This window comes from Lemur catta, chromosome 4 (assembly GCF_020740605.2).
Source record: "Lemur catta isolate mLemCat1 chromosome 4, mLemCat1.pri, whole genome shotgun sequence".
Taxonomy (NCBI): Eukaryota; Metazoa; Chordata; class Mammalia; order Primates; family Lemuridae; genus Lemur; species Lemur catta.
The window spans coordinates 104,232,271-104,259,442 of NC_059131.1; the positions used below are offsets into that span (position 1 = coordinate 104,232,271).

The following is a 27,172-nucleotide window of genomic DNA, read 5'->3' on the forward strand; positions in this document are numbered from 1 at the left end:
AAATTTGGCCAATCGAAATGGAGGATAAAAAGCAAGTTAGGGTGAGGAAATGGAACGCGTTTGAGTGGGGTGGTGGGCACAGCCTAGCAGGAGCTCACAATTTGTATCCTAACTACTGTAATAATTTATAATATGCCAAAGGTCTTTCAAGGGCTTTCCCTGCATCATGTCATTAGATCCTCACAAAAATCTTATGAAATATTATCGTTGTTCTCATTTAATAGGAAACTGAAGCACAGAAATTTTAGGCAACTTGCCTATGGTCCCATCACTAAATAAGTGGCAGGACCAAAGTTCAAACCTGGGAAATCTGCTTCCCACTGTTGCAGTGAATTAGCACTATGCTGTGATGCTTTTGCCACGGTAGCAGATAAAGCAACGATTCTTAGTCAAGATTACAGGACGGATTTGAGGGCATCCAGGTTGACCTCTAATGTCGTATGACGAGTTCACGTGTACTATGCTTTAGTGTAGAGGTGATTGTGGAAATATTTAACAAATGATGACATGGATACCAACTAATCAACTTGAAACCAGCCGTAGTTCAGAGAAGCAGCCTCCTAGAAACATTAACTTTTTTTTGATTGTACCAACCTTTTATTTGTTTGTTTGTTTGTTTTTATTTCAGGATATTACAGGGGTACAAACATTTAGGTTACATATATTGCCTTTCCACCGCCAAGTCACAGCCTGGGAGGCATGATAGGGTGGCAAAGTCTATTAAACCACCGATGCTGAAAATGGTGATATTTTAATGACAGTGTGGCCATACAGGTGTGTATCCACTGTCAGTTTGGCTTCTGTGCGTTTTCATTTGAGCCTTAGGGCCTCTGCACCACAGGCCTGTGTTCCCGGTGCTTGGGGCACATTCCCGCAGATCGTCACACAGCTGGTTCTTTACCAGCCGCTCTCAGCCCAGAGGTCGCTCTAGTCCCTCATCCCCTTGTCCAGAGTCACTCCTTAACCCGTCATACCCTTTTTATATTTACTTCCTAACATTCATCATTAATGATATTATTAGAATTATTTACTGGTTCACGTATTTTCTATTCGCCTTTGCTCCTCGAGAAAGCGCACTCCGCGGTGACAGGCTGTGTCTGTTGTCTGTCGCCGGGGCCGGGGCAGTGCCTGGCGCGCTGGCTGTGGGCGCTGAAGCAGGGAGTTCCACAGTTGTCATCGGCTGCCTTTAGGGCCTGATTCTACAAACTCTTTGCTGGCTGAGGAAGCGATCTGGAGTAGTGCGCGGACCCGGAGCGGAGAGCGCGCATCGGGGACAGGCCGCTCTGGGGACAGGCCGTCCGGCACGTCGATCCCAGGGAGCTCTGTGCGGCTCTGCCCTGTGGGATGGGGGAAGGGGGACGATTAGGGGCTGTTGGAATTCCCTGGCAGGAGGCAAGGAGGGCCTCCCTGGGCTGACGGCAGACAGTGGAAGGGAAGGCTCTTCTCCAAGAGAAGACACGACACACATGAAATCCAAAACTGCGGCAGTTTTCAGTTATCAGTGTTTTCTCTGCTGCTTGATTTCGTAAGTTAGTTAGACAATTTGGCCAAGCTGGATAATTTAGGAGTTTATATAGGTTTTTCCTCAATGAAAGTTCTAGCACACCATTCCCTGCCCACTTGCCTGGGTAATTCCTGCTGGTCACGCCTCACGTCTCTAAGTGCCACCTCTCCCAGGAAGCCTTCCCTGACGTCCCCTCTGTGCCAAGCTAGGTGTTCCTGGTCTGTACAGCCACGACCTTCTCTGCTTTCCCTGTCACTGTTGTTAGCATATTGTATTAGGTTCAGTTGCTTGTTTTCTTCCTGATACACAACTGTGTCTGAACCATGTTGCTGTTCTCGCCTCCCTCGGGAGTCTTCTTACACGTTCTTGTCCTAGTCACTTCTTACCGTGAAATTTTATCACCACAGATATGCTGTGTGTCTGCGTACAGTATGTATATCTGTGTTTTACACATTAAAAGAGTAAGCCTTTTGTTGTTGTTTTATCTCACCAAGTGCCAATTTCTCTCCCTGGGGGTGGCGTTACCCCAGCTGAGGATGAACGCGATGAGCGCATGCGCTGCCCTGCTCAGCTCCGCGCAGCCAGGGCCGCGTAGACGGTCCGTGCTGGGTCGGTGTCTGCGAATGACGGGCTGAATGATGTCACTTCTGCAAAGCATAAAATTCTCCAAGCTTAAAACGGATAGTCTTGCAACTATATTGGCACGTTTAAAAATGGTACATTTTAAATGTCTTCTGCTTGTCATAGACGAATACCCTGCCCATGTGCCGTCTGCGCTTTCCCTCCCTCGCTCTCCAGACCCACTCTCTCGGCCTTTCCTGTGCCCAGAGTCTTCACAGATGAGTTTGCCAGCGTTGAAAAAGCACCTGTGGTGGAGGAAAAACGTTTTCCTTCATTTAAAGCTTGCATACCTGAATGGAAACTGAAACCACGACCTTTATTTCTGTGAGGATGGACTTCCTCCATTGAGTTCAGAATTTTAAATATCCCCCTCCGCCAGGCGCCGTTAGAGTGTGCTGCTGTTCAGGAAGCGGAAGCGCCCTCGTTATAGGAGTCTGGGCCTAATGAGCAAGAAACTACGCAGACGTGTATGCATGTAGCATAAAATAGGCGAAGATATGTGTCAAAATTAAAAGTGCTTTACACGCAGAAGACAAGCAGTATATATTTATGTATGCATAGAAATAGACACACGCTTTCACACACACATAATTATGAGGTATGACAGTAACACGCTATGCCTGATTCCTAGAGATGTGAAGACATGTCAGTTTTTACTTCTTACTTGTGAGGATCTCTGTGTCTCTTTTCCTTCAGCCTCTGCAGTTCGGTCGTTCATATATTAATCCATTCCACAAACACATAGCGTATCCCAAGGGACACAGAGTGGTGTTCCCGTGTGCGTGGCCTTATTCTGCCCTTGCCTCTTCCTAGTCTGTTTTCAACTCAGAGGGCAGAGTTGTCTCCTGAACCATCAGTCAAATCATCTCATGCCCCTGCCCCAAACCCCACAATCCACCCAGTTTCACTCAGAGTAAAAGGCTCTATATGAACTTGGCCCCCTTCAACTCTAGGACCTTCTCTCTTGTAGTCTCCTCACTTATTCAACCACAGTGACCTTCTTGCTGTTCTGGAATGTGCCATACATGATTCTGCTTTAGGTCCCTGTGTAAGGATCCTCTGCCTGGAATGTTCTTCTATAAGATACCTGCATGACTACCACCTTTATTTCCTTCAATTCTCTGCTCAGACTTCACCTTCTCTCTGACGCCTACCCTGATTCTGCTTAATATTGTAATCTACTCATACCCCCACAGCCTGACACTCCTGAGCCTCCTTAATCTATCCTGATTTTTTTCTTTCCTCTGAAGCATTTCTACCTTCTAACATGTATTTCCTCATTTATGATGTTTATTGTAGGAATATTTCCTACTCCACAGCTAGAATGTAAGCTCCAGGAAGGTGGGGAACTTTGTTCAGCTCACTGCCAAATCACAAGTGTCCAGAATAGTGTCTGGTGTCCATCAGATGCTCAGTAAATGTTTGTTGAGTGAATAAATACATTCATGCATAGAGCTTCCTTTTTTTTTTTTTTTTTGAGACAGAGTCTTGCTTTGTTGCCCGGCTAGAGTGAGTGCCCTGGCGTCAGCCTAGCTCACAGCAACCTCAAACTCCTGGGCTCAAGCGATCCTACTGCCTCAGCCTCCCGAGTAGCTGGGACTACAGGCATGCGCCACCATGCCCGGCTAATTTTTTCTATATATATTTTAGTTGGCCAGATAATTTCTTTCTATTTTTAGTAGAGACGGGGTCTCGCTCTTGCTCAGGCTGATCTCAAACTCCTGACCTCGAGCGATCCTCCCGCCTCGGCCTCCCAGGGTGCTAGGATTACAGGCGTGAGCCACCACGCCCGGCCAGAGCTTACATTTTAAATACCAAAAATGTGAGGAGGAAAGTGAGAAGTGCTAAGGAAGGAAATAGATTAGCATCCGAGAGTGGACAGAATTGGTGGAGTGCCGTTGGATGTGGAATGGCCAGAAAAGTGCTCCCTTTGGAGGTGACTTCTGGGCTGAAGAGCAATCGGAGACCAGAAACCATCTTCCTGTGAGGCTGGGGGGCACTGCAGTGAAGGAAGAAGCAAGTACCAAGACTCTGCCCTGGGCTCGAGCTTCGAGTGGGAGGAAGGCGCTCATGGCTAGTGTGCACGCGAGGGCTACAGAAAGGTGATGAGGTTTGAAAGATGGGAAAGGTTTCGATGATACTTCATGCTCAATACAACCTTCTGAAAATGGTCACATAAACAATATATTCGAAAATATATGGCTAAAAAGAATAGCGAGTTGCCTCTAAATCTTTCCCAAGTTGTGTGCCTCACACTTTCTCCTTTTACAAAATGTTCAAGTAAATTCAGTTCACACACACTATATATATTTATCCTTTGGCAGAAACAAGGCAAGTTCCAAAAACCTCTCAAAGATTCATTCAGTGGGAGGAAGTGGAGAGAATGTTTTCTGGGTGTGCGGTGTGTGGGCTTCTGAAGTCACGCCAGGCAGGTGACTCTCTGCCATTTGGCTCTTCGCGCTGGGCTGGGCTGCGACTGCTTTTACTCTTTCCCCCTTCGTGGAGGTTCTGCCGTGCGGGAGACACGGACTCGGATCCCATGGCTGCGGGCTGCTCGAGCTGGAGTTTCCCAGTCTCATCTGACCCACGCACGCACGTAAGCCGTCTGTCGACACATGTTTTGCTTAGCCTGAACTTCCTGTTTTCTTTTTTAACTGAACTCATGACATGTGATTTCTAGTAAATAGTGATAGTCCCTCAACACTTACTTTCTCACCACATTAAATAACTCGCCACGTCAAAGGCGGGGAGCACGCACATGGCACTGCAAGACTGAGCTCATCAGCGTCACCACTCTCACCGCTTGGGACTTTCATTACCAGACGGATGCCTTTTTTCCTATATGACTATTCTTCTAACAATATGAAATGCCAAAGCAATCTCGATTAGACAAGTGAGAAGATCAGATTCAAATGAAACGCTCATCTTTATATCCATAGGAATATCAATTCTACTTAGACTTTTCAGTTTGTAATAATTTTTACAAATTGTATTAGGGTTCAGGAATAAAATATAATTTATTACCCTATTACTAGCTTCTTAAAAATCAGATGTGAAAAAAAACCACATTTTTTTTTTTTAAAAAAAGACCCTATAGGAGAAATCAGGGATGTTTTGTTTTCTTTTGTTTTTGCTGTGGTTATTTTTGTGCAAACAGTGAACATATGGTGATTTTTAAATTTTCTGTAACTTAGTTTCGTGCTTTTGACACTTAATTCCAGTAAAAATGTCTGTTGCTTCATGTCCCGCCCCCTATCAATTATAGAAGAAAGTGACTAGAATCTTGGCAAGTAGAAATATTATGTTAATTTTTTTAACCTGGGAAAGTTTTCAAAACCTTCTCTCTCTTCCCAGTGTCTCAGTGCTGGCTCTCGGTGCCTCTCCCTTGCCGGGCTATCGCACCTGCAGTTCCACTTGCCTGTAAGCCACTAGAATGACCTTCAAAGACACAGTTTTGACCATGTCACTGAGAGCAACATGAGAGAGAAATGAACAAAGCTGGTTTAGTCAGAAACAGGATCCAGCATTCTTTTTTAGAAAGTACTTTGCCCACCAATTTAATTAGAAGAGATTCTTTCTCTTCCCTTTCCTCCATCCCCTTCCTCATCATCTTCCCCTTCCCTGTTCTTTTTTCTCTCCCCTCTCCCCTTTCTCTTCCCCTTCCTCCCTTCTCTCCTTCCTACTTCTCTCTCTCCTCTCACCCCTCCTTCTTCATTCGCCTTCAACCTTTGTCCAAAAAAGGGAAGGTTTTGTCTGCTCAGAGGGCAGTGTAACTATGGCAGGAATGGAGCACTATGGTGTCATATGGCTTTTAATAATTCTTTTACAAAGGAAGCACATGTATTCTTGCCTACCTAAAAAAAAAATAATAATTAAAAATTGAAGTGTTTGCATTTATTCTATTTAAAAATTTATAACATTTAATAAGTAACAGATGACATTCATTAATTCAAACAATTTTCTAGTTTATGAACTCCAGTTGTTTTTTGTTTTTGTTTTTCTTTCTGTAGATATATATCAGTTAATATATCAATTAGCTAAAACTAATTAAATGCCTAATATACATATGATACACTGTAGCATCTAAAAGAAGAATATTAGTAATACAAGTCAAAGTCCTAGCCTTCAAGAAAATTACAGTCTAGTTCAGGAAATAAAGCATAAACACTTAAAAAGTTATAAAATAATACAAGAGATAAATTATTATTGAATACAATGATATAGCAATATAAAAAGACAGGAACTGATGATTAATTGCAAATGAATGAGATAGTAAGTGCTAGGGCTTCTCAGAGAAGGGAGTGATTCCTGGGGGCCGAGGTGACCTGGGGACTTCATAGAGAATGACGGATATAGAGAATGTTTAGGATTTGAAGAGGAAGAGAGAGGGAGGCAATGGATTCCACAGAAGAGAGATGGCCTGAGCAGAAACTCTGAAGCAGCAAAACACAAGCTGTTTCTCCATAAAGAACAATGAATACACCTGTGTGGCTTGAGATTTGGTTAAAGTTGTGTTGGAAATAAGGTGGGGAAAGATTATTCAGGGCTTTCAATGCCTTGTTTATGTCAACCAAATGTCTCAGTAATTGTAAGCAGAGCCTTCCGTCAAAATTTGTCAAAAGAATGTGCTTGATTTCATGACATAGAGATCACTTGCAAGATAGAGATTCAAACCAGAGACCTTTAGCATATGAGTAAACGAAGAAATCTCTCATCTACTGGTATTTTTGGAATGAGTATGGCCATAACTGGAGATTAAGAAGTAGGTATCTAGTTAGTTATAATTAAGTAAGTTATAATTAAGTTTATCTTTTATCCTTTAAGTAACAGGAAGCCATTGGGAAATTTTAACCAGGAGGGTGATAGGATCGAGTTTTCTTAGCAGTGACACTATGACAGGCTATAAGGATAACTTAGAATAAGATGAGCTTAGCAACAGTAAAAAAGGAGTTAATGAAATAGACCATGCAAGAGCTGATGATGGCCTGGTGAGAGATCACAGCAGTAAAAATGGCAAGAAGACCACAGAATTGTAGAGAGATTTAGGATTTGGGATCAACAGGACATGGTGATAGTGTGGATGTGTGTGGAGCTGGGAGGTGGGAGGATATTAGAAGATAGAGGAAGTTGTGAAGGGGCTTTCCAGGGTGACTCTTAGGATACTGGTTTGCGCTATTGTCCTATGATACAATATAGCACTGGTTGACTTTACCTTGGAAGTGTTGTTTAACTTTCATTTCACTTCTGGTCCCCATAATATTGCCCTATCTAATAGATGATAGCAACTTTTTCCTTGGAGACCTGTCACCGGTCCCCTTTTCTGCCCTAGGCCATCTTCTACACAACTGACAATATGGTTTTCTTCAAATGGAAATATGATTTTATCACTCTTCTCTTAAATTTTATCACTCTTCTCAATTGGCAATGGATATCTGTTGATCAAATTCCAAGGCAGTTACCTTGGCATCTAGGGCCTTTCACAAACCCCCACAACTTATTCCACAACTTTTTCATATTACATTTACCTAACTAACATCTTTTGCTCAAATTCTACTTAAGGTCCCATTTCTCTTACACATTTCAGTCATAACTGCCTCCGAGTCTGCCATTAGGACAGCACCCACCCACTCCACACTTGGCTCTGTCACCACCTCCTTAGACAAAGCCCTGAAATTCCCCAGGAAAGATTAGGCAGTGCACTTTATCTGTCATTAAGCACTTCAAATATCTATTAACATATGGTCTATTATAATTTTTACTTCTATGATAAGAATGGTAATAACATACTTACTAGTTATTCCCTGTTAGTAACTTGCTAAAGCATTTACACATATTAGCTCGTTTGTTTAAAAGGTGAGTGATTGAAGGAACTGAGGTGAAGAGAGGTTTTCCCCAAGGGAAATGGCCAGAGAATGGAAAGCTCCTGCCTGGACCCAGGTCTGTCTGAGTCCAGTGGCAGCATTCCTCACCGTGATGTTCTGCTGTCTCTTTTCTGACAGTTCCTCAGTGCTGAGAGTGCAGCTCGTTCAGCTTTGCAATCCTTTCCTGCAGGACGCATTCGATCATATTGTCGAACACTGAACGAACAAATGAATGTGTGCTGGGGAAACTAATACAGCAATTGGAGGTGGAGTCTTCAGAGCTGGCAAAAGTTGAATCCATTTCCTTCCCCGCTAGAAGTCACATTTAGCAGAAGCTTGTCATATCTTGAAAGGAATGACTAACGGGATTCACACACTGTGGCAAGACCTGGGAGGAACATCCGGGGCTGCCCAGGCTTTTCCCAGCAACATTCATAGCACGCTTTCAGTTGCAAAGACTATTGCTAACTATAAGCCAAAAAATAAACCAAAATAACAAAAACAAAATCAGCAAATTAAAAAAAAGATCTGTTAGAACAGTGGTCCCCAACCTTTTGTGCACCAGGGACCGGTTCCGTGAAGGACAGTTTTTCCATGGACCGGGGATAAGGTAGGATGGTTTTGGGGTGATTCAAGCACATTACATTTACTGTGCAGTCAAACCTCTCTGCTAATGATAATCTGTGTTTGCAGCTGCTCCCCAGCGCTAGCGTCACTGCCTCAGCTCCACCTCAGATTCTCATAAGGAGCCACAACCTAGATCCCTCGCATGCGCAATTTACAGTAGGCTTCACGCTCCTATGACCGTCTAATGCCCCCGCTGATCTGACAGCAGGCCAAGCTCTACTGGTGATGCGAGAGATGGGAAGAGGCTGTAAATACAGATGAAACTTGGCTCGCTCACTCCTGCTTTGCGGCCTGGTTCCTAACAGGCCACCGACCGGTATTGGTCTGTGGCCCAGGGATTGGGGATGCCAGTGTTAGACTATTTTAGAAAGAATAATTCTCAGAATTAAATAGGCACCTAAGCAGGTCTCATGGATTGACAAAACCTATTGGGATCATAATCTAAAAGTAGAGCAATCAAGACAGGAAATTAAAGTTAAGGCAAGTTCTAACAGTGTTGTGTATTTTTTCTTTGATTTGTTGAGCTGCTGTAAGAATTAATATCATCGTCCACCTAGGTGCACTTATGGATCAAAAGCATCTGCTTTTGCCAGAATGTCTTAGAATACTGAGCACAGTTTTAAGCATATTAAGAATAGTTGTTAACATTTCTGGATCACTAGCATGTTTGAAGTGCTTGGTATACATTGTGTCATTTAATTCTCATTGCAACCTCACGTGGTATATCTACTGCTTTGGCCATTTGACAGACAGAAAATGAAACTAGAGACATCCATATAGAAATAAGACTTATCTATTCCAGACTGCTTTTGACAACTTTTCTTTATTGCTTCCGTATATACTCCATATATATTTTCTGAATTATTATACCTAGATCCTTGCTCATTTTGTATCTGCAGCCATACTTAGATGCCTCCTCCTATTTTTGGAGTTTCTTAAATTGATCCATTGGTTACCAGGGGCTTAAAGCTATCTCCTTTTGTGACTAAGCTCATCAAAGACTGAGAGATTTATTAATCCATTCCTCTTGACAAAACCATAATCAGATTGAAGTCTTAAAAAGAATGATTATCTAAAAAGTAAGCAATTGAAAAAATAATGAAGAGGCAAAACGTAACATTGCATAAAAATGTGCATTGGTTTAAAACAAAGAAAGATCTGAGCTAAACACAGATATAGGTCTACATTGCTTCCATGATTGGTAGTAGCTTGATTTCATTCTCATACCTAATTTCTAGATTTATGTCCAAGTGAGGCCACTGTAGGTCAACAGTTCTTGCTCTAAACTCTATTCTTATTTTGTTCCACATTATCTTATTTCTCTGTGGGTTTATGCTGATCTCTAGACCTCTCTATGTGGAGGCACTTCCTTTTATTATGTGTGAGGGCCAAACATTTCTGCTATGCCTTCAGGAAGTTCTATACTGACTGTGCAATTATGAGAAACTCCTTGATGACAACAACAGTATATTGGCTGATGTTGGTGTCTTTTATTTTATTTATTTAAAAAAATTCTGTGTGTGTTTGCATCTATGTGTGTGTGAATACTTAAATGCACACAAAAATAAAGACAATATATAATAAACCTACATGGATCAATCTCCCATCATTTTCTGACATGCTTATTTTTTCTAATACCCTTGGTTTTTTAGGGGGTTGGAGTATTTTAAAGCAATCATGATATTATATCATTTTATCTGTAAACACTTCAGAATGCTTCTCTAAAAGGTAAGAACTAAGGAAAAAAAATGACCACCATACTATTACTATAGCAAATAAAATCAGCAATTACTACTTAATGTAGTCTACTACCCAGCTCATATTCTGTAGTCACCTACTGACTCAATTTCTTCTTTTTGCAGGTGATTTGTTCAAAAACAGGATCTAAACAGAGTCCACACATTGCGTGTGGGTTCAGGTGATGAATTCTCAGTGTAGGCCGTGTCCTTCACAGACATTATCTCAGTCTGCAAACTGCAGACGTAGAGACCATCATCTCTGTTTCCCAGTTAGAGACTTCAGCAAGAGAGTTTAGATGGTTTGTCTCGGCTTGCAGAACTCCCGGGAGGAGAGAGGCCAGACTAGGACCCAGATTGCAACGTCATTCCTCTTTTATGCTTTATCATGTCCTCTTATTCCCTGAGCAAGCTGGATTCTTTCTTAGTTTATGTCCTCAAGTTTTACTACAGTGTCATACTGTCTCTCATATCCTTTGCCCTTTCAGGGCATTTGGCAAATCTAGATCTTTCAAAGAGCCAATTGGGAAGGACCATTGTACCTCTTGCTGAAACTCAGCTTTGGGTAGAGTTGCTGTGGCTTTGGACGGTGGTTTCTCTCTTTACCTGGAATATTTTTTTTAATTTTTTTTATTGATACTACCTGGAATTTTTCAGCTCCTGAGTCAGAAGCTGGCTTCCTCAGTCATCTTGGTTTTGAAGGCTTAGCCGCTTCTGAATAGCTTGAGCAGTTTTTCTGTTCTATTCACATGGTGACATCAGCTCTTAGCTCAATTTCATCGCAGGAATGATAGCCATTCCTTAAGTAGGGCAGTTCCAGCTTTTTCTGACTTAGGTTATAAGTTAATGCCCCTTGCTCCTTATTGATGACTCATCACTCAGATGCTCTTAAAATGTTATTTCTATAGTTTGGAAAAACAAAAATACTTTCCACAAGTTTACACTGAAAGGTATGTATGATTCCCAGCAAATAAAAGGAATATTGCAGGTGGTTTATTTTATTTTTTTTAGGGAAATACACATACCAGCCTTAGATGAAAATAAGTTCACATGGTGAAATAGTTGTTCTCTTTTTAAACCTTCTTTAATCTTCTGAATAGATCTCAGGTTGGTGTTAACATGTTTTCACATCTCTCTAACACTTGAGAAGCTCCATTTGTAACAAATAGAGAATAGCTCTCCGGTTCAGAGACCTTGTCTGGAAACAGAATTTAATAACACTGTTTTGTTTTAATTGTATTTATTTTTGAGATTTCCTTGTGTTTATACAAGTGTAATTGTTTTCCCATTTATGGTTGAAATATAAGGGTTTCTTTTAAACATGTATTTTTGTAGGTGACAAATAGTAATTTTAAAGGAAAATATTAAGTAATAACTGGTACTACTTTGAGCACTTATTACATATGATACTCTGCTATGAGATACATAATATAGCTCAATGCCTCCTTCCAAAAACAGTATGATGCAGATACTGTTATCTGCATTTTAAATGAGGAAACTGAGGCACAAAGGGACTCCTTTCTTAAGGTTACAAATTTAGTCCAGAGAAGTAAAGTTGATACGTGTAAATGGTGAGTGTAGTGCTGGAGCACTGAAGTGGCTGAGTGGAAAGTTCAGGATACATCCTTCATGTTACAGACAAATTTTACTTACAGTAACAAATAAAGGGCCTGGACTCTTACAAATGTTAATTTAAATGTATCTGTCACTTAGGGTGTATGTTTTTGGTCAAAGAATTTTATCTCTCTAAATTTGTTCCATCATTTGTAAAATAGGCACAATGACAACTATCTCACAAGGATGTGTGTGTGTGTGTGTGTGTGTGTGTGTGTGTGTGTGTGTGTGTGTCTGCATATATATGCTAGATTATACCATCTTCATCTATCAAGGTTATATAATATACTTTAAGTTTTTAGAGTAATGTTTGGTATACGGCAGTGGTCCCCAACCTTTTTGGTACCAGGGACCAGTTTCATGGAGACAGTTATTTTTCCACAGACGGTGGGGAGAGTTTGGGGGGAGGCAGAGCTCAGGCAGTGGTGTGGGCATGGGGAGTGGCTGTAAATGCAGATGAAGCTTCACTGGCTCGCCAACTCCGGCTGCTCACCTCTTGCAGTGCCAGCTGGTTCCTAAGTTTCACGGAAGACAGTTTTTCTATGGACTGCAATGGGGGGACGGTGGAGCTCTGCGGCAGAGCTCTACTAGCTAATAAAAATAGTAGCTGGTATTATCATCTGGAGGCAGTATTATTTGTTCAGTTAGGGCTTTAGGCAGATCTTGGTTTTATGACTAGTTTTATCATATCCTGCCATATTACCTTGGAGAACTTACATCTGTGAAATGGGGATGATAATCCTTCAAACCATTGTTAAGGATTTGGAATGAAATAAAATAGTCATATGTATGTCCTTGCTTGATGCTAATATAAGCTCTTATTTGATTTGTGGTTATGTTATAACTATAACCACAGCACAAAGTTTTTATGCTAGCATTATTTTTTGTGCCAGATTACTTCTTTGATCAATATTCTATCTAGCTTTTTATAATGTAAAACCATTAAGAATTCTATGTGAGCCATATATTATGAATTTGAGCATACAGTTTATCATTATGCAATAAATGAGCTCAAGTTAAGCAAATGGCAACTATTACTCAGTTGAAGAGACCTTTATTCAAAATAAATACAGAGCAGAGTAAGCAGTAAAAGCCAGGACTTAATGATACTTCAAAATGTTTCTGGTAAAAATCCATGCTAAACATGCACAGAGAAATACCAATTATATATACTTTTCAGGTTATTGTTAATCATATCACTTTCACCCATATGTCTTCTAATTACAAAATAGATGACCTATTTACCAGAAAAATCTACAGTAAGTGTTTGGGGGTGGGAGAGGTTTGGAGTTAGGGCTGGATGAAGGAGTTGTTGCCACAAGTTATAATCACCTGTGAAAATCTCTCATGCACTCTTCAAGTGCCCAAGGGTAAATGATAAAAAATAATAACACCATGATGGCCTTTTCTTTTGTTGATTGTTTAAGACTGATGTTTAGCTATAAGCCTACCTGGCATCCACACTAAATGGTGCTAAAAGTATTGGAAAGTTCTTAACATATTACTTTATGCAAAAACTTGCTTTGCAGTAGAAACCGCAAGAACTGATAGGCAGTAGAAATTAAAGAGGACAAACTTTATCACTTATTATTTCTGTAGAAATGTCTGTACATGTATCTGCCAGATGGCAATGGTATTGTTATGATTGCCCTTGAAAATAACAACCATCCAAGGTACAATTTAAAATAGGATATTGCTCTAGGATTCAAAGATATAATTTTATTTCATTGATTCTACTAAGCACTTCAAAATACATGTGAAATAATGGGAAGAATTTATAGTTTTTCTGACTTCCGCCTTTTATAACTTTCATATTTGCTTTTCCTGGTTATTCTGGTGAGCCATGGAGGCATCTCACCCCTGTCATCTGTGCTGTGCTCCCTAATGTGACTCACATTTATTCTTTTAGATGGGGAAGGCACAGCCATGACATGGTGTTAAACAAATCAGCCCTAAAACTACCCCACGGTGGCAACTGTTTCCATTTCATTGTTTTCCTGTCTGGTTTTCATGCACATGTTTCTACAGGCGTGTCAGCTTAGTTAATGCCAGTACCACCCCACGGCTCCCTGGAGCCCCTTACAACGAGGGTGAGTCCTGGCCAAGACTGAAGCATTTGAGGTTCTTTCCAGGCCGAAACACTGTCGGAGACCTGCTGGTTGGCAGAGGCTGAGCCGGGTCTGCGGGGAGTCCTCAGAGCGGCGTCCTGTCCCCAGTGCTGTCATGTGGTGGCAACACTTGGCTCATGTTTTGCTCCATATAAAACTATACCCACAAAGTTAGCTTTAGTTGCCTATGGCTCTTTGGACAGTGATCCACATATTGACCTTTGAGGGGTGTAGAAAGCCCCTCTGCAAGCAACATGACACTCTAGTTCTGTCAACACTAGTGTGGTAAAACCCATTCGGTGACCATTATTGAGTATCCACTGTGTGCCAAGAACTGAACTACACTATTTCATTTTATTTCATTTAAAGTGCATTACACATTTTATATTATTTAAAGCTTGTAGCAAGCCTAGGTAGTAGATAGTATAATGACAGTGATCTTAGAGTTCAGGAAACATAAGATGTGACTTGACTGAGGAACCAGAAGTTGGCAGAGTGGTGTGACCCCGGGCCTGTCTGAGAGCCCACAGGGTCAAGCACCACGATGCTAAGGAAAGTGTGAGCTTTGGAGCCAATTGCACCTGGTTCCACCCCAGGCCCCTCACTCACCTTGGGGTCTCAGCCAGGAGACCTGGCCACTCCCCATCCTTGACATTCTCACCAATCATGGAGGAAAACAGTAAGAGCTCCCCATCTTCCACATGGTGTTTTTGTTTTTACTTTTTGTGAAAGACAGATGAGTTAATCAAGAATAAAGCAATTTTTAAATAGCTCTGACGCAGACTCAATTCTGAGAGCTTCAGACATGCCTGAAAAATGTGCAGAGAAATAACCAGCCTAGAAGATTATTTGCATGGAAGCTAAGGTGCTTCCTGGGGCAAGAAATTAACCCGAGACTCAGAAATAATTGGGCTTGTGAAAGGTGACTTGACAGAATTCCATCTGCAGGGGCGTCAGGGTGGGTTTATGTAAAAACGCAAGTATGTATTTTATATGTCTAGTATATAAATATATTAAATATATATAAATATATTAAATATATACAAATATATTAAATACCACATGTTAAATATATAATGTTATGTAATATTATGTTGTTATACCTTACAGTTATATATAATTGTAATATATGATATATACTATCTTAAATATATACATCAAACATACTATATATAAAACGTATAAATATATACTATGTATTTAAAGTTCCAGTCATCACAGGCCAGCGGGTGCTCAGATTGGGCAGTGCAGCTGTGAGTGAAATCTGCCTCCCAGTTCAGCCCCTTAGATGTACGGCTATGTCCTAAGCGGAAAGATTTTAATTTAAAAATGGAAGGCCTATTTTATTCATGCGTTGTACTTCAATATTACTCTAATGTCAGGTGACATGAGGGCCAGGGAGCCGCCTCCTTCACTCTTGTCACTTGTCACCGCCCAGCTCACATCCCGCGAGGGCGAGGGTGGCCCCTAGTGAGGACCTGCTGTCCTTGGGAGGGAGGGGGAGACTGAGGCTCCACGTGGAGCGGGCGGAGCGGTACCTGCAGGGGTGGGACCGGCGGGCGGTGCCGGGAGCAGCTGCACCAGCTGGCGGGTCGCAGATGCCAAACAGCCGGCCTCTGTGGCCCCGCGGGAGCGCCCGTGCTGCGTGGCCCCGGCGACGGGCGTGGACGCGGGGCGGGGAGCCTGCGCCCGGTGGCACGGGGCGGAGGCCGGCAGAGCGCAGCTCGTGGAACTGCCAGAAATGCGTAAAGAGGACTGTCACCAGAAATTATGAAATTTTCCAGGTAATTTATGAAATTATTTAATACAAATTATTATTATTTCTATATTCCGATAGTATTAGGGCAGTAGGAAGCAGTCAGAATTTTACTTTTGTCCTGACCTCATACTTGAAATCTTTATCACTTTTTGGATAAAGATTTTTTTTTATTCTTCCATGCATTCTCTGGGCTACACGGAGGTGCCACGGAGGTGATGCTGGATAGGGTTTCCTACTGCAGCAGCCCTTCCTCAGTGCCAGACTCACTCGGTTCGCTTATCGCAGATGGGGCTTTATCTCAGACCCACTGAATCAAAGTGTGAGCTTCCCTTTTTGCTTTTTTCTCAAGATTTGTTGTCAGGAACATTAAGGCTTGAGAAATATTGCTTTATTTACTTAATGGGTAAAAGATAAAACTCTGCTGAGAGGGTGGTAGGCGAAGATAAGGTAGAGGTTTTGCAAAGAATGGTAAAGATTTGAAATACCTTCTGTAGGGAATGGTGGAAGGAATCCTAATCATACCAAAACCATTATTGAGCAGATTTGGTGCACAGCTAAAACTGTCGACTTTAAAATGTGTGATGATGACAATCCTTGTGATTGTCCGTGGAAGACCTCCAGGACTATTAAATATTTATGAAGGGTATGATATGGTTACCGTGTGGAAAATATAAATATTGACATAAAAGAAGATTCAGAAAAGGACATAATAAGATAACTGAAAGCCTAACTGGGGAGGAAAAACAAGCATATATGAATGACATTAATAACAACGTAATATTAAGTTGTCAGATAATAACAGTTGTGTCATATTGTGATAATAATAGTGTGTGATAGTGCATAAATTCCCAAATAAGAAACTAGGGACCAGTTGATAAAAGAGGTGGAATTTGATCAGTGCCTTGAAAATATGGCAGGATTTGAAGGCACATATTATTTAAGTCAAGAGAAGATATTGTCACACAAATTAAATACTTTTTACTGTCCTACGTGTACACTTCCATGTCGACCATGGTGAAAAACACGTATAGGAAGAAGATACATCTTCTTGTCCTCAGAGAGATTGGTGTAACAAGTAAAGCCAAGACCAACCATGATAGGATTTTGGAGCAATGGAAAATCCAAGGAGGGGGAAGTTTTGCAGGTGCCGTGGAAAACACTGCTGGGCAATGGAGTGGATGTGCCCAGCTCCAGTCGGTTGGGTTGCACACCAAAGGTCAAATTGTCACACACATGACTTCAACTAAAATAGTTGTCAGAACTCAGTAACAGGGTTGTATTTAGGCAGCATGGAAAGAATAGTCAGTAATTGAAGGAATCCTAACAACAGCGGCTGTGAAACTCATGACGGTCATACCTATGTCAGGTGTAGGTGGCTGTCTTTGGTTTCAAGTTTTTTTTATTTTTTAACCACTTCAAGTAGATGAGGTCTGCATTGTGGTTAGAAGCATAAATATGACACATTTGTACATATTTCAATTATTTACACTTTTATAGTGACGCCCTTGAGAGGTTCATAGTGAGGGAAAAACTGCTGCATACACTCCACCATACCCTTTTACAAAGTATAGTGTTAAGCCAGGAAATAGTTCATGGAGAGCTTGAGAGCCACAGTTTGATTTTTCCCAACAATCTTCCTGAACAGTGACATGTTGGAAGTGGCACTTAAGAAACTGCATTTGGCAAATTAAAATATTAATATACAATATTAACATAAAAACAGGTTACTTGAAAGAATAACAAACCTTCCTTTAACAAATAGAACCTGAGAAGATGTAACAGAGTGGTACCCTTTAATTGGAAGAAGGCGAGAGAGGAAAGTGGAGAGCAATTAAAGTTGGTTCTGCTGCGGAAGGCATCCAGGGAGTGGCATGGGGACACTGCGAACCTGCGGGAGGGGAGACTACGCGAGGACAAGTGGAGGCTTCCTGTTTGCTTGGGCCTGACCCTGAGGTTCCAAAGCTAGTGTGCAAGGCAAAAATAGTGCACAGAAAAAAAATTATGCAAAAAAAAAAAAAAAAAAGCGAAGGGGAGAGAAGAGAAAGGAAAAAAGGAAAGAAAAGGGAAGGCAGCGTAGAAAATGCCTGCTGAAGGGGCTGTGACGCAGTGCTTGGAAGTCTAAAGGAGCCTGTGCTGCCAACCACGGCTTCTATGCTTGTGCGTCAGATGAAGTACCGGAATTGAATTTTCAAGCGTGTGCAAAATACATATATTTAAACACTAGAACCGCTCTCAGTGCATCAAAATGCTATGAGACATCTGTGAATAAAGAATGACTGAGGGGGAAAAACCGTTGATACAAAGAAGAAACCCAAAGCATGCCCTTTGTCCCAGGCTCTGTCCAGGCCATGTGCCCTTAGATGGGAATGATAGAATCAGCTGCACTATTTAAATTGATATTTCTCTCTGAATTTTTTTGAGGGGTTCAAACACATAGTTGATGCCTCAAAAATCATAAAACTTATTTTCAGTGTTACAGAATAATATACTTGCACTGTGTTTCTTATGATAATTCCTTCGCATTAAAACTTTTAAATGGAAGTTTTATGTTCTTCCACGTTTATGTAATGCCGATGCTGAGAATGCCCACAAAATGCGATAAGCAGATTCCACTAACTTGTGTTGGGTGCTCATTGGGAGCCAGTGTGCCAGGCATCAACACGCAGCATTTACATCTTCTTTGTATTGTTGCTGTGAAGTAGGCTTTTAAAAAAATATTTTGAGCACAGTAATTACAGATTCACAGGAAGTTGCAAAATATAGTAAAGAGAGGTTTCATGTATTCTTCACCCAGATTTCCTCAGTGGTTACATTTTAGATAACTATCATACGGTATCAAGACCAGGAAATTGACATTGATACAATGTGTATATATAATTCTATGGCATTTTATCACATGTGTAGATTTGTGTAACCACCGCCGCGTTCAAAATACGGAACTGTTCCATTAACACAAAGATTTCTTTTGTGCTGCCTTGTTACTGCCACCTCCAAACCCCGTCCCCCACCATCTCTGAATACTGGCAATAGCTAATCTGTTCTACATCTTTATAGTGCTGTAATTTCAAGAATGTGATATAATGGAATCAAAATACGGAATCTTGAGAGACAAGAATTTTTCACTCAGCATGATGCCCTTGCAAGCTGTTGCATGTATCAGTGATTTGCTTTTTTTTAAAATTACTGAGTCGTGTCCCATAGTGTGAATGTACCACAGTTCCTTTAACCATTCACCTGTCGAAGGGCATTTTAGTTGTTTCCAGTTTCGGGCTTTTACAGATAAAGCTGTTTTGAACATCTGTGCACAAGTTTTTGTGATATAGGCTTTAATACACACATTTCAGAGCTGAGACTGAAGAGTGAAATAAATTCTCCAAAGTACACTGCTATTCAACCACTGAACAGGTTTCTGAACCCGGATGTTTTTTCCTTATCTCCTGTGCTGTTTCCACTATCCCAAATTAATTGAGAGTAAATTGTTCTGCAGACAGTGTAGAAAAGTAATGATTTTTATGTATGTGCATATATATATATATATTTATATATATATATATGATCACTTCTTGATAAAATATTGGTTTTAGAGTAATAGCTGCTCAATGACTTGGTTGTTTTAGTTTCTATTAGGTGCCAGGCCCTGTGCTGAGTGCTGAGACAAGATGCCTACCCCACAAGGGATTTTACAAAATACCATGTTTACAGCATACAGATAGCTTGCTCTACGTTAGTTGGTTTTAATGATGTTAAATTTTAATTGGAAAATTTTTCATTCAGAGTTAATGTGAGTGTTATAATAATATTTAAATGTGTATTCTTAAATTTAACTTTGCTGGAACGAGTTGGGTTAATATATTTTGCCTTATCTTAGGAAAGCATTGCTGAGCATGCATGTACAAATGCAAGATCTAATTCTGCAAGGTATGCAATTCAGTACTTCTTCCAAATAGGAGTGAGGTCAAGATGGATTTTTGTTGTAGCTTGTTCACAAATTAATGATTTCTTCTGCTTATTCTGTGTACCTTTTCCCCAATAGCATAAAAAATTAATCAACCATCCACGGAGTACCAAAAGACTTTCTACAGATCCTCTAGGTAAGGAATATTTGCTTTGTCATTATTATAGTGCTGTTTTCTCTCTCTTATGTTTTATATATGTGTGAATCCTTTTATAAAAAGGAATGGAGAAGGTGGCCTTCCAATTAAATAACCATTCATTTTATCAGCCTATTAACTGGATTTTCCTTGGGAAGTCATGCACATATAAACAAAAATAGCATTCTCAAATATGCATGTGATTAAAGTTGTATTGAAATCTACAAGAAATATGAGCCTTACTAAGTATTATTTTATTCACATGACTAGTAATTGCTTAGTTTGGTAAATGGATGACTGCAGTTTATTCTGAAATGTTGATTGTTAAGTTGTAAATCTTTAAGTGTTGTCAGTTCAAACCAACATTTGAGGTCAATAGATTTGAAATAGAAGTATGTATTGGTATGATGCCACAAGAAACATTTAATATTTGATTGTAATTATTCATGATTCAGTAAGATAACAAGGATGCAGATTTCAGGTTCAGGGTAGGATTGGACACTTTTATTCTATTTTAGCCTTTGAAACATTTCATTTTGTGATGTTAATAGCTACTAATGTGATAATTTTCTGGTCTTCAAAAGACATCAGTGGGTGTGTTTTGACCACTCTGTCAGGCCCACTGGGGGTGGTAAGGAATCCCAGTCAGGGGTTACCCTTGTGGATGTGTACAGATATCACACAGGCTTTACTGACCGCCATTAGGAGTAGGATGGGGATACATTCTAGTACAATACACCCTCTCAGGGATAATAAAACTTTTTTTTTTTTAAAAGAGGAGATGATACAGAAAACAACAATAACAATAGTAGTGGATGAAAGCTCAGCAAGTTTAATACTGTTAACTTTTGAAGAATTTGATGTTCGAATAGAAGCACAGTCCGGAGAGCACAAGAGTACATGGATCCTTCTCCTGTGTACCGGGAAGTCCCAGGCTGGGAGCTGCTGGTCCCCACGGGAATCCCCCCCTATGACCAGTGGCCTCAGAGCTGCCGTAGGAAGGATGATGGTAGATGAGGTTGGACACTGAATGGGATAAAAAGTTTTAAATGCCAACTTAAGAAATGTAGACAATAGGAAGATCTCACAAGAGATTTATTAATGGGGGCTGACGAGATCAATTAGACTTTCAAAACGTCTGTTAGCTGTGTGGAGGACCAAAGTGAGTCAAAATGGAAAGTAGGGATACAAGCTAAAACCCTGCTTCCTACAATACTCCAGAAAACAGACAGGAAGGACATGATTAAGGCTGAGAAGCAGGAGAAATATTTGAGATGTTTGGAGTGAAGACCATTAAGACTTGGGTGCAGGGGATAAGAAATAGGTTTTGAGAAATCAGAATACTATCAAATGTTTTAGCTTACTCAGCTGAGTGTTCATATTAACTAGGAAAGTGAATAGACTGAAGAAAAATCAGGTGGAAAGAAGGAAAGGCCAAAGTTGACGATTTTGATTTTAGAAATATGGCATTCGTATTGGCTGTCGTATACACTGGTAAAGATAATTAGGATATGAATATTGCAAATGCTGTATCAGGATTTAAGAAAACAAAGCCAAAGATGAGTATAGAGTGGATCTGAGATATTTCACACAGTTAATAGTGATGGTTAAATCAGTCAGGGTTGATGAATTCATTGAGCGGAGGGGACAGAAATAGGGTGGCCTGAGATAAAATGCAGTCATGAAGCAGTATCTGAAGGAAGAGACCCAGCTAAGGGCAAGAGCGGGAAGAGGAAAACCAGGAAAGGCCACAGAATGCAACGAAAGGAGTAAAATGCCTCATGGAAGTCAGAGAAGATTCAGGCTCAGAATCAGTTGCTGTAAGCAATAATTAGGAGGCCTCTAGGAAGATTTGAAAGAAAGGCTTCAACAGAGAAAATTATTGAAGGAGGGCATCGAACCCTAAAGCAAATATTTAAGCAGTGAGTTGATAGTGAGGAGCTTGAGGCCTCAAGTCTTCGTCAAGCATGAAAAGAGCTTTGGGAAAGGAAAGGAAAGAGGTAGCACAGCAGCTGGGCACCGTAGCAGAGCTGAGGAAGGAGACGTGAGGGTGCCTGTGAGGGACTACGCAGCCAGCGGTGAGACGGAGACTAAGGGCCGGGTGTGAGGGGGGAATGCTTGAGGAAAACACTCTGGGGGATGGAATCCAGCAAACACGGAGCAGTGAGATTCTGTAAGAAAGTGATTTTGAAACGAAAATAAGGTTAGGAGAACTCAGGTCTGGTGGCTTTGGGTAGAGTAGGAGAAGCAGACATTGGCTGAGTGAAACAGAATGAGAGTGAGGCTGAGGCCTAAGGATAGGAGAAAACGTTTGGGTCATTGCTATGTTAAATTGAGTTTAGAAAAAGGATTTTTTAATGGATTTGCAAGCTAATAAGGGCTCCAATGGTTTAAAATAGCATATTGTTTGTTGGTCACATTCAACGTATTTTCACAATCTCAGGCAGCCCAAGTAATTCAGGTTGACAAACTGAGAACAATGGAAACTAAAGAGGAGAACATATTTTAAGGTGGATTCAAGACCATCATTGGCATACACAGCTGATCGTTGGGAGCAGTGCGGGTACAGAGGAATAGGAGACTCTGCAGCGGGGACTGAATGACTGAGATGCGAAGGAATAGAAGCTGTGGAAGTTTAGGAGATGGAGGTCAGCAGTAATATTGAGAAACCGAGGCCATAGAGGTGAATAATTCTGGCTGATGATGAAACATGAGGATTTGGCCATGACAGTCAGTTTCTAGCCTGGAGTCACGAGACAGGTTGTTGGCACTGACAGGATTAAGGATCCATGTGATCAGAGGTCAGAGGTGTGAATGATTATCAGCTGGGTTGCTGATGAAGCTGCCTGGGACAGTTGCTGACCCCACCAGTGGGGAGAGAAAAGCCTAGCCAGGTAGCACGGGCGTCACGATGAATGGGTTGCATGGTGGTAGCAGAGCATTGGTTTGAAAGAGGCAGTGGAGAACAAGGATGTCTTGGCCCCTTTCCTGAGTAGCTTTCACAGAAAAATGTTTTTATAGAATCAGGGTGCAATTTATGGGAGTAGGGAGATAGAAGGGAGTAGTTGAGCAACAGAGGCCAGACAGAATTCTTTGTCCACACCAGACCAGGGGAACTGGGGCAGGCGTGAGCATGAGAGCAGATGGAGGTGGGTGCGATGCAGGACACAGCTGGAATGTGGACGGGGCAGACCGAGATAACAGGGCGCTGGAGTTTTGCTCAGAGTAATGGGTCTAAATTACACAGCAAAAACAACAACCACCATAACAATAGGAGGTGTCTGGGAGTCACAGAGTAAGGGAAGGGCTAGCTGAGTAGACAGGACATACTCAGAGGAGCTGCTGGAGATGTTGGTGTAGAGGATCTTGCACACAACTGGTCTTTGGGTGGTGGATCTTGGTGTGTGTGTTTGAGTGTGTGTACAGCTCCAGACGAGTGTGAGGACTGACTAGCTGCTGCTATACTTTGTGCATCAGGTTAGTACTGATAAAGAGAAATATCTTTATCCTTTAAAAACACAGTGCTACTCAAAGTATGGTTGGGGACCTCAGCACCAGCATCCTCTGGGAACTTGTTAAAAATGCTAAGTTTTGCCCCTACCCTACTCAGTGAAACTATATAGGGCAGAGCCTAAAAGCCCTTTTAACCTGCCCTCCTGGTTCTCAAATACATTAACATTTCAGAACATTTTTAACCCTCTGCAGCAGCTGGAACCCAGCAATGGCAGGGATCAAAGCTTTGCAACTGTCCTCCTGGGTGGTTTGGATCTATTTTCGGCTCAGAGGCCAAAGCAAAGAGCAGGTGGATTTCCTGTAAATAGGTGTGAAAGCTTAGACGAGGTCATCCCCCAAGAAAGGGTACTAATGCTGAGTGTCCCCGTGTGCTGGACAGAAGCCCTTTGGGACAACTTGCTCCGCTGGCTGGCCGAGGAGCTCTCCGAAGAGCAAGGACAGGCTGAGTCTCTTTCCGCGTCCCTCCCCCTGCGCCGCAGCACCGTTCAGCTCATCAGACTCAAGAGCCCTGATGATCTCGCGGAACAGATCCACGAACTTCTTTGCTTCTGGAAAAACTCGCTCCCAACTTCCACTGACAAACCGCGCCTCCTGGCCCGTCATCTCCGCAAGATTGGCAGGAGTGATCTTGCAGAAGCTCTTAAATTCAAGTGGGAAAATAAAGTGTTCACTGAACCACAGCAGTGGTTTGATATGGCTGCTGAGTAGAAGACGAGTGGCTCTTCCTGTTGCCCTAGAAAAAGGCGCATGGTGGGTTTTTAAGATTGTTTCTGTCAATATTTTCCTAGCAGTTTCCAAGTAACATTGTTTGAAGTGAGTCTATTTAATAGATATGATATTGAGAAATCAATTGAAACAAATGGAAAAGCACTGATCAAACAGTAAAAGGCATTCCTGGGTGTTTGAGGGTTGGGGGCTGTGTTTTCTGCAACCGTGACTGTTGTGAGTTCAGGTAGACCTAATAGCATTTGCAACAGAGTTTGCCCTGTTTCCATTTTAATAGCTGAGGTTGCTTTCTAAGTGCAAAGAAAAAATATGATATGCAGAATCACTTTTTTTATTGTTATCTATATAAAATTAAACTAGTATCCATGACTCCAAGCAAACAGTTCCAGTTACACAGATACCATGGAGCCCACAGGTAACAATACAAAATAAATTGAGCTGGGAGACCTGATGCAAGTCACTTTAAGAAAACAGAAAAGCTCGAAATAAGTTAAAAATAAAATATCACTTCAGCCATTTACTGCCACAAGCTGTTCTTTTATTAAAATGTAACTTGGAATAAGGAAAATTTCATATTTTTAATGAAATGAGGCAGGGCAGAGAAAATGAAGTTATCAGTGAAAGAATTCAGGGCCTATTTCACCTACTTAGGAACACAACCTGCTTTAAAATCAGTTAACAGAAACCTTATTGCGTAAGCCCTAATGCTCATCATTAAAAAACAAATTAAAAAACCTGTGAAAAAACGTAAAACTAAAAGGAAAAAAGATACTTACCAAACCCCTCTATCCATTGATAGTCCCCGTTAATGTCTAGTTTAAGCTTTGAGTTTTTAGAAAACCTGAAGCAGTTTGATATAAACAGGACATTGGATTAGTGTCACGGATTCACTAATGCAAAGCTACCAGGGCCTTGGCTTGCGAACACCAGTAGCAATTACCTTCAGTTATTGCATACCCAGAAATTAATGAAATTATGTGAAAAGTTATATAATTGGATGACTTTCAAATGTATTGATAAAGATAAAACTTTCTTCTGTACATTTGTAAGTTAACCAAGGACTTAAGTACCTATTTGCTTATACATTAAAAAAGGAGAGCCCAATTTTTAAACACATTTCTATTAAGAAGCATTTTATTAGTCAAGGTTTTTTATTTTTTACATGCTGCCAAAAGATACAATATGTATTTTCATGTGTTCTTGGAATGAAGAAAACAGACTAGAATGTCCATTTTTTTCCTCTGCCATAGAACAAAAAAGAAAAATAAAATTGGACTCTTATTCTGCCACCAGATATTACTATTATGAACATTTTTGGCATATTTTCTTCCAGTTTTTCTTTTTTTCAGGAAGGAAATGTTTCTGTCTTTATGTGTTTAGATGCACATAAGCACACAGTGTGCTCCGGTGCCTGCACACCCTGGGACAGGCGCACAGTCCCTTTGCCGGCGCGGACAGTCGCACGTCCACCTGTGCACCTCACACGCACGTATGCGCTGTCACAGACGCACCTGCTCACACCGCGCCTCACCTGTCGCACACACACGCTTATTCATGCACATAACCGCACTCGTGCACACACACACACACACGCACACCCTCACACGCACACGCGCAGACCTCTTCACCCACACTGACACACATTTTCCCCAGAACTAAAAAAAGTTGCACACATTATTGCAATAGTAAAACAATATAAGTGTACACAAAGAACAAAATTGATCATCTCTTTAGCATCTCCTCTCTTTAGGCAATCCAGGGAATCAGTCCAATGTGTGATCTGTGCGGCCCGGGTTGGGGACCTGCGCCGAACCCCCTCGCAGCCACCCTTGCCCTTGCGTGCCCTGTCCTGGCTCCCGTGCGCTGGGCTGTGCGGGCCACGTCGCAGATGCTCCGGTTTCCTGCTGGGTTTGTTCAGTGGGCAGCGCCGGCAGGAGGCTGGGAGGAGGGAGGAAGGTGAGTTCTGCTATCGCTCTCTCTTCCTTCCTGTGCTCACCTGGGCCAAGCTCTGCCCTCACCCGGAGGCCACCGCTCCCCTCGAGGAGGCCCCCTCTGGGCAGCTCTCTCCAGGGTTTTGGTACCTGGTCTTCCTCTTGTCTCTTCAGACCTAGGGGTAGTAACAGCTCTTTTATTGCTTTGACTAAATGTGTTCTGCCTTGCGCTTCCCCTATACCCTGCCCTCCTGTAATCATCCTAATTTGAGTGTTTCGTATATTTCTTATCAAGACCCTGATGGATACGTCTCTGCACACCTTTCTTATGCTTCCAGCAATTTATATATGTATATTTTTTCCAGAATGAGAATCATATATTATATAAACAGTTTTAAAAATTACTGTCTTACTAAATTATGAGCCTTTTTCAATGTCTTTAAAAGCTAAATAGTACCCCATGTCATAACCATACCATAATTAATTTTAGTGTTACCAATTTTGAAAATGTTTAAATTGGAATGATGCAGTATATATTCTCTTATGTCTGACTTTTTAGTTCAATTTTATGTTGCTGAAATTCATCCATGTTGTGTGGGGCAATGGTTTGTTTATTATTCCCATTAACATATAATGTTCCATTGTATGCATATACTAAAAATAAATAGATTGTAAATGGGCATTTGAATAGATTCCACTTTGGAGGCTATCATAAATAGTGCTGTTACTAATATTATTTAATACCTTTTAGTGACTATATATTCATTTTTTTCAGGTATATACCTAAGAGCAGAATGATAGTTTACCATAATTGACTTAACCTTGCTATATAGTTAGGACTATTTAGCAAATAAACCTTGAACATCATTATTGAGGTACTTTGTTTTGACCAGGGAGGGGCAAGAATGCTCTACCATGTAGATAGCAGAGCCAACCTACATGTCTCTAATAACACCAATTTCACTGTTGAAAAACCCATCACCCATTGCAGTCATAATTTTGCTATTTATTTGTGAGGAACCAGTTTTACAAATGAAAAGTTCTAACATTTATATATATTATTTGAATTAACAAAGTCTAT

The 27,172-nt window shown here is 41.2% G+C and overlaps 1 protein-coding gene across 1 annotated transcript in view; it reads left to right on the forward strand.

Annotated features, from left to right (window-relative positions):
* DTHD1 (death domain containing 1) overlaps nucleotides 1–24,227 on the forward strand; it is a 58,451-nt gene extending 34,224 nt beyond the window's left edge. Inside the window, exons 9-10 of the mRNA XM_045548935.1 lie at nucleotides 19,864–19,921; nucleotides 23,814–24,227. Of these exons, the coding sequence (XP_045404891.1) occupies nucleotides 19,864–19,921; nucleotides 23,814–24,142 (387 nt within the window). The 3' untranslated portion in view covers nucleotides 24,143–24,227. The remainder of the gene's footprint in view (nucleotides 1–19,863; nucleotides 19,922–23,813) is intronic.
* Nucleotides 24,228–27,172: the final 2,945 nt, after the last annotated feature.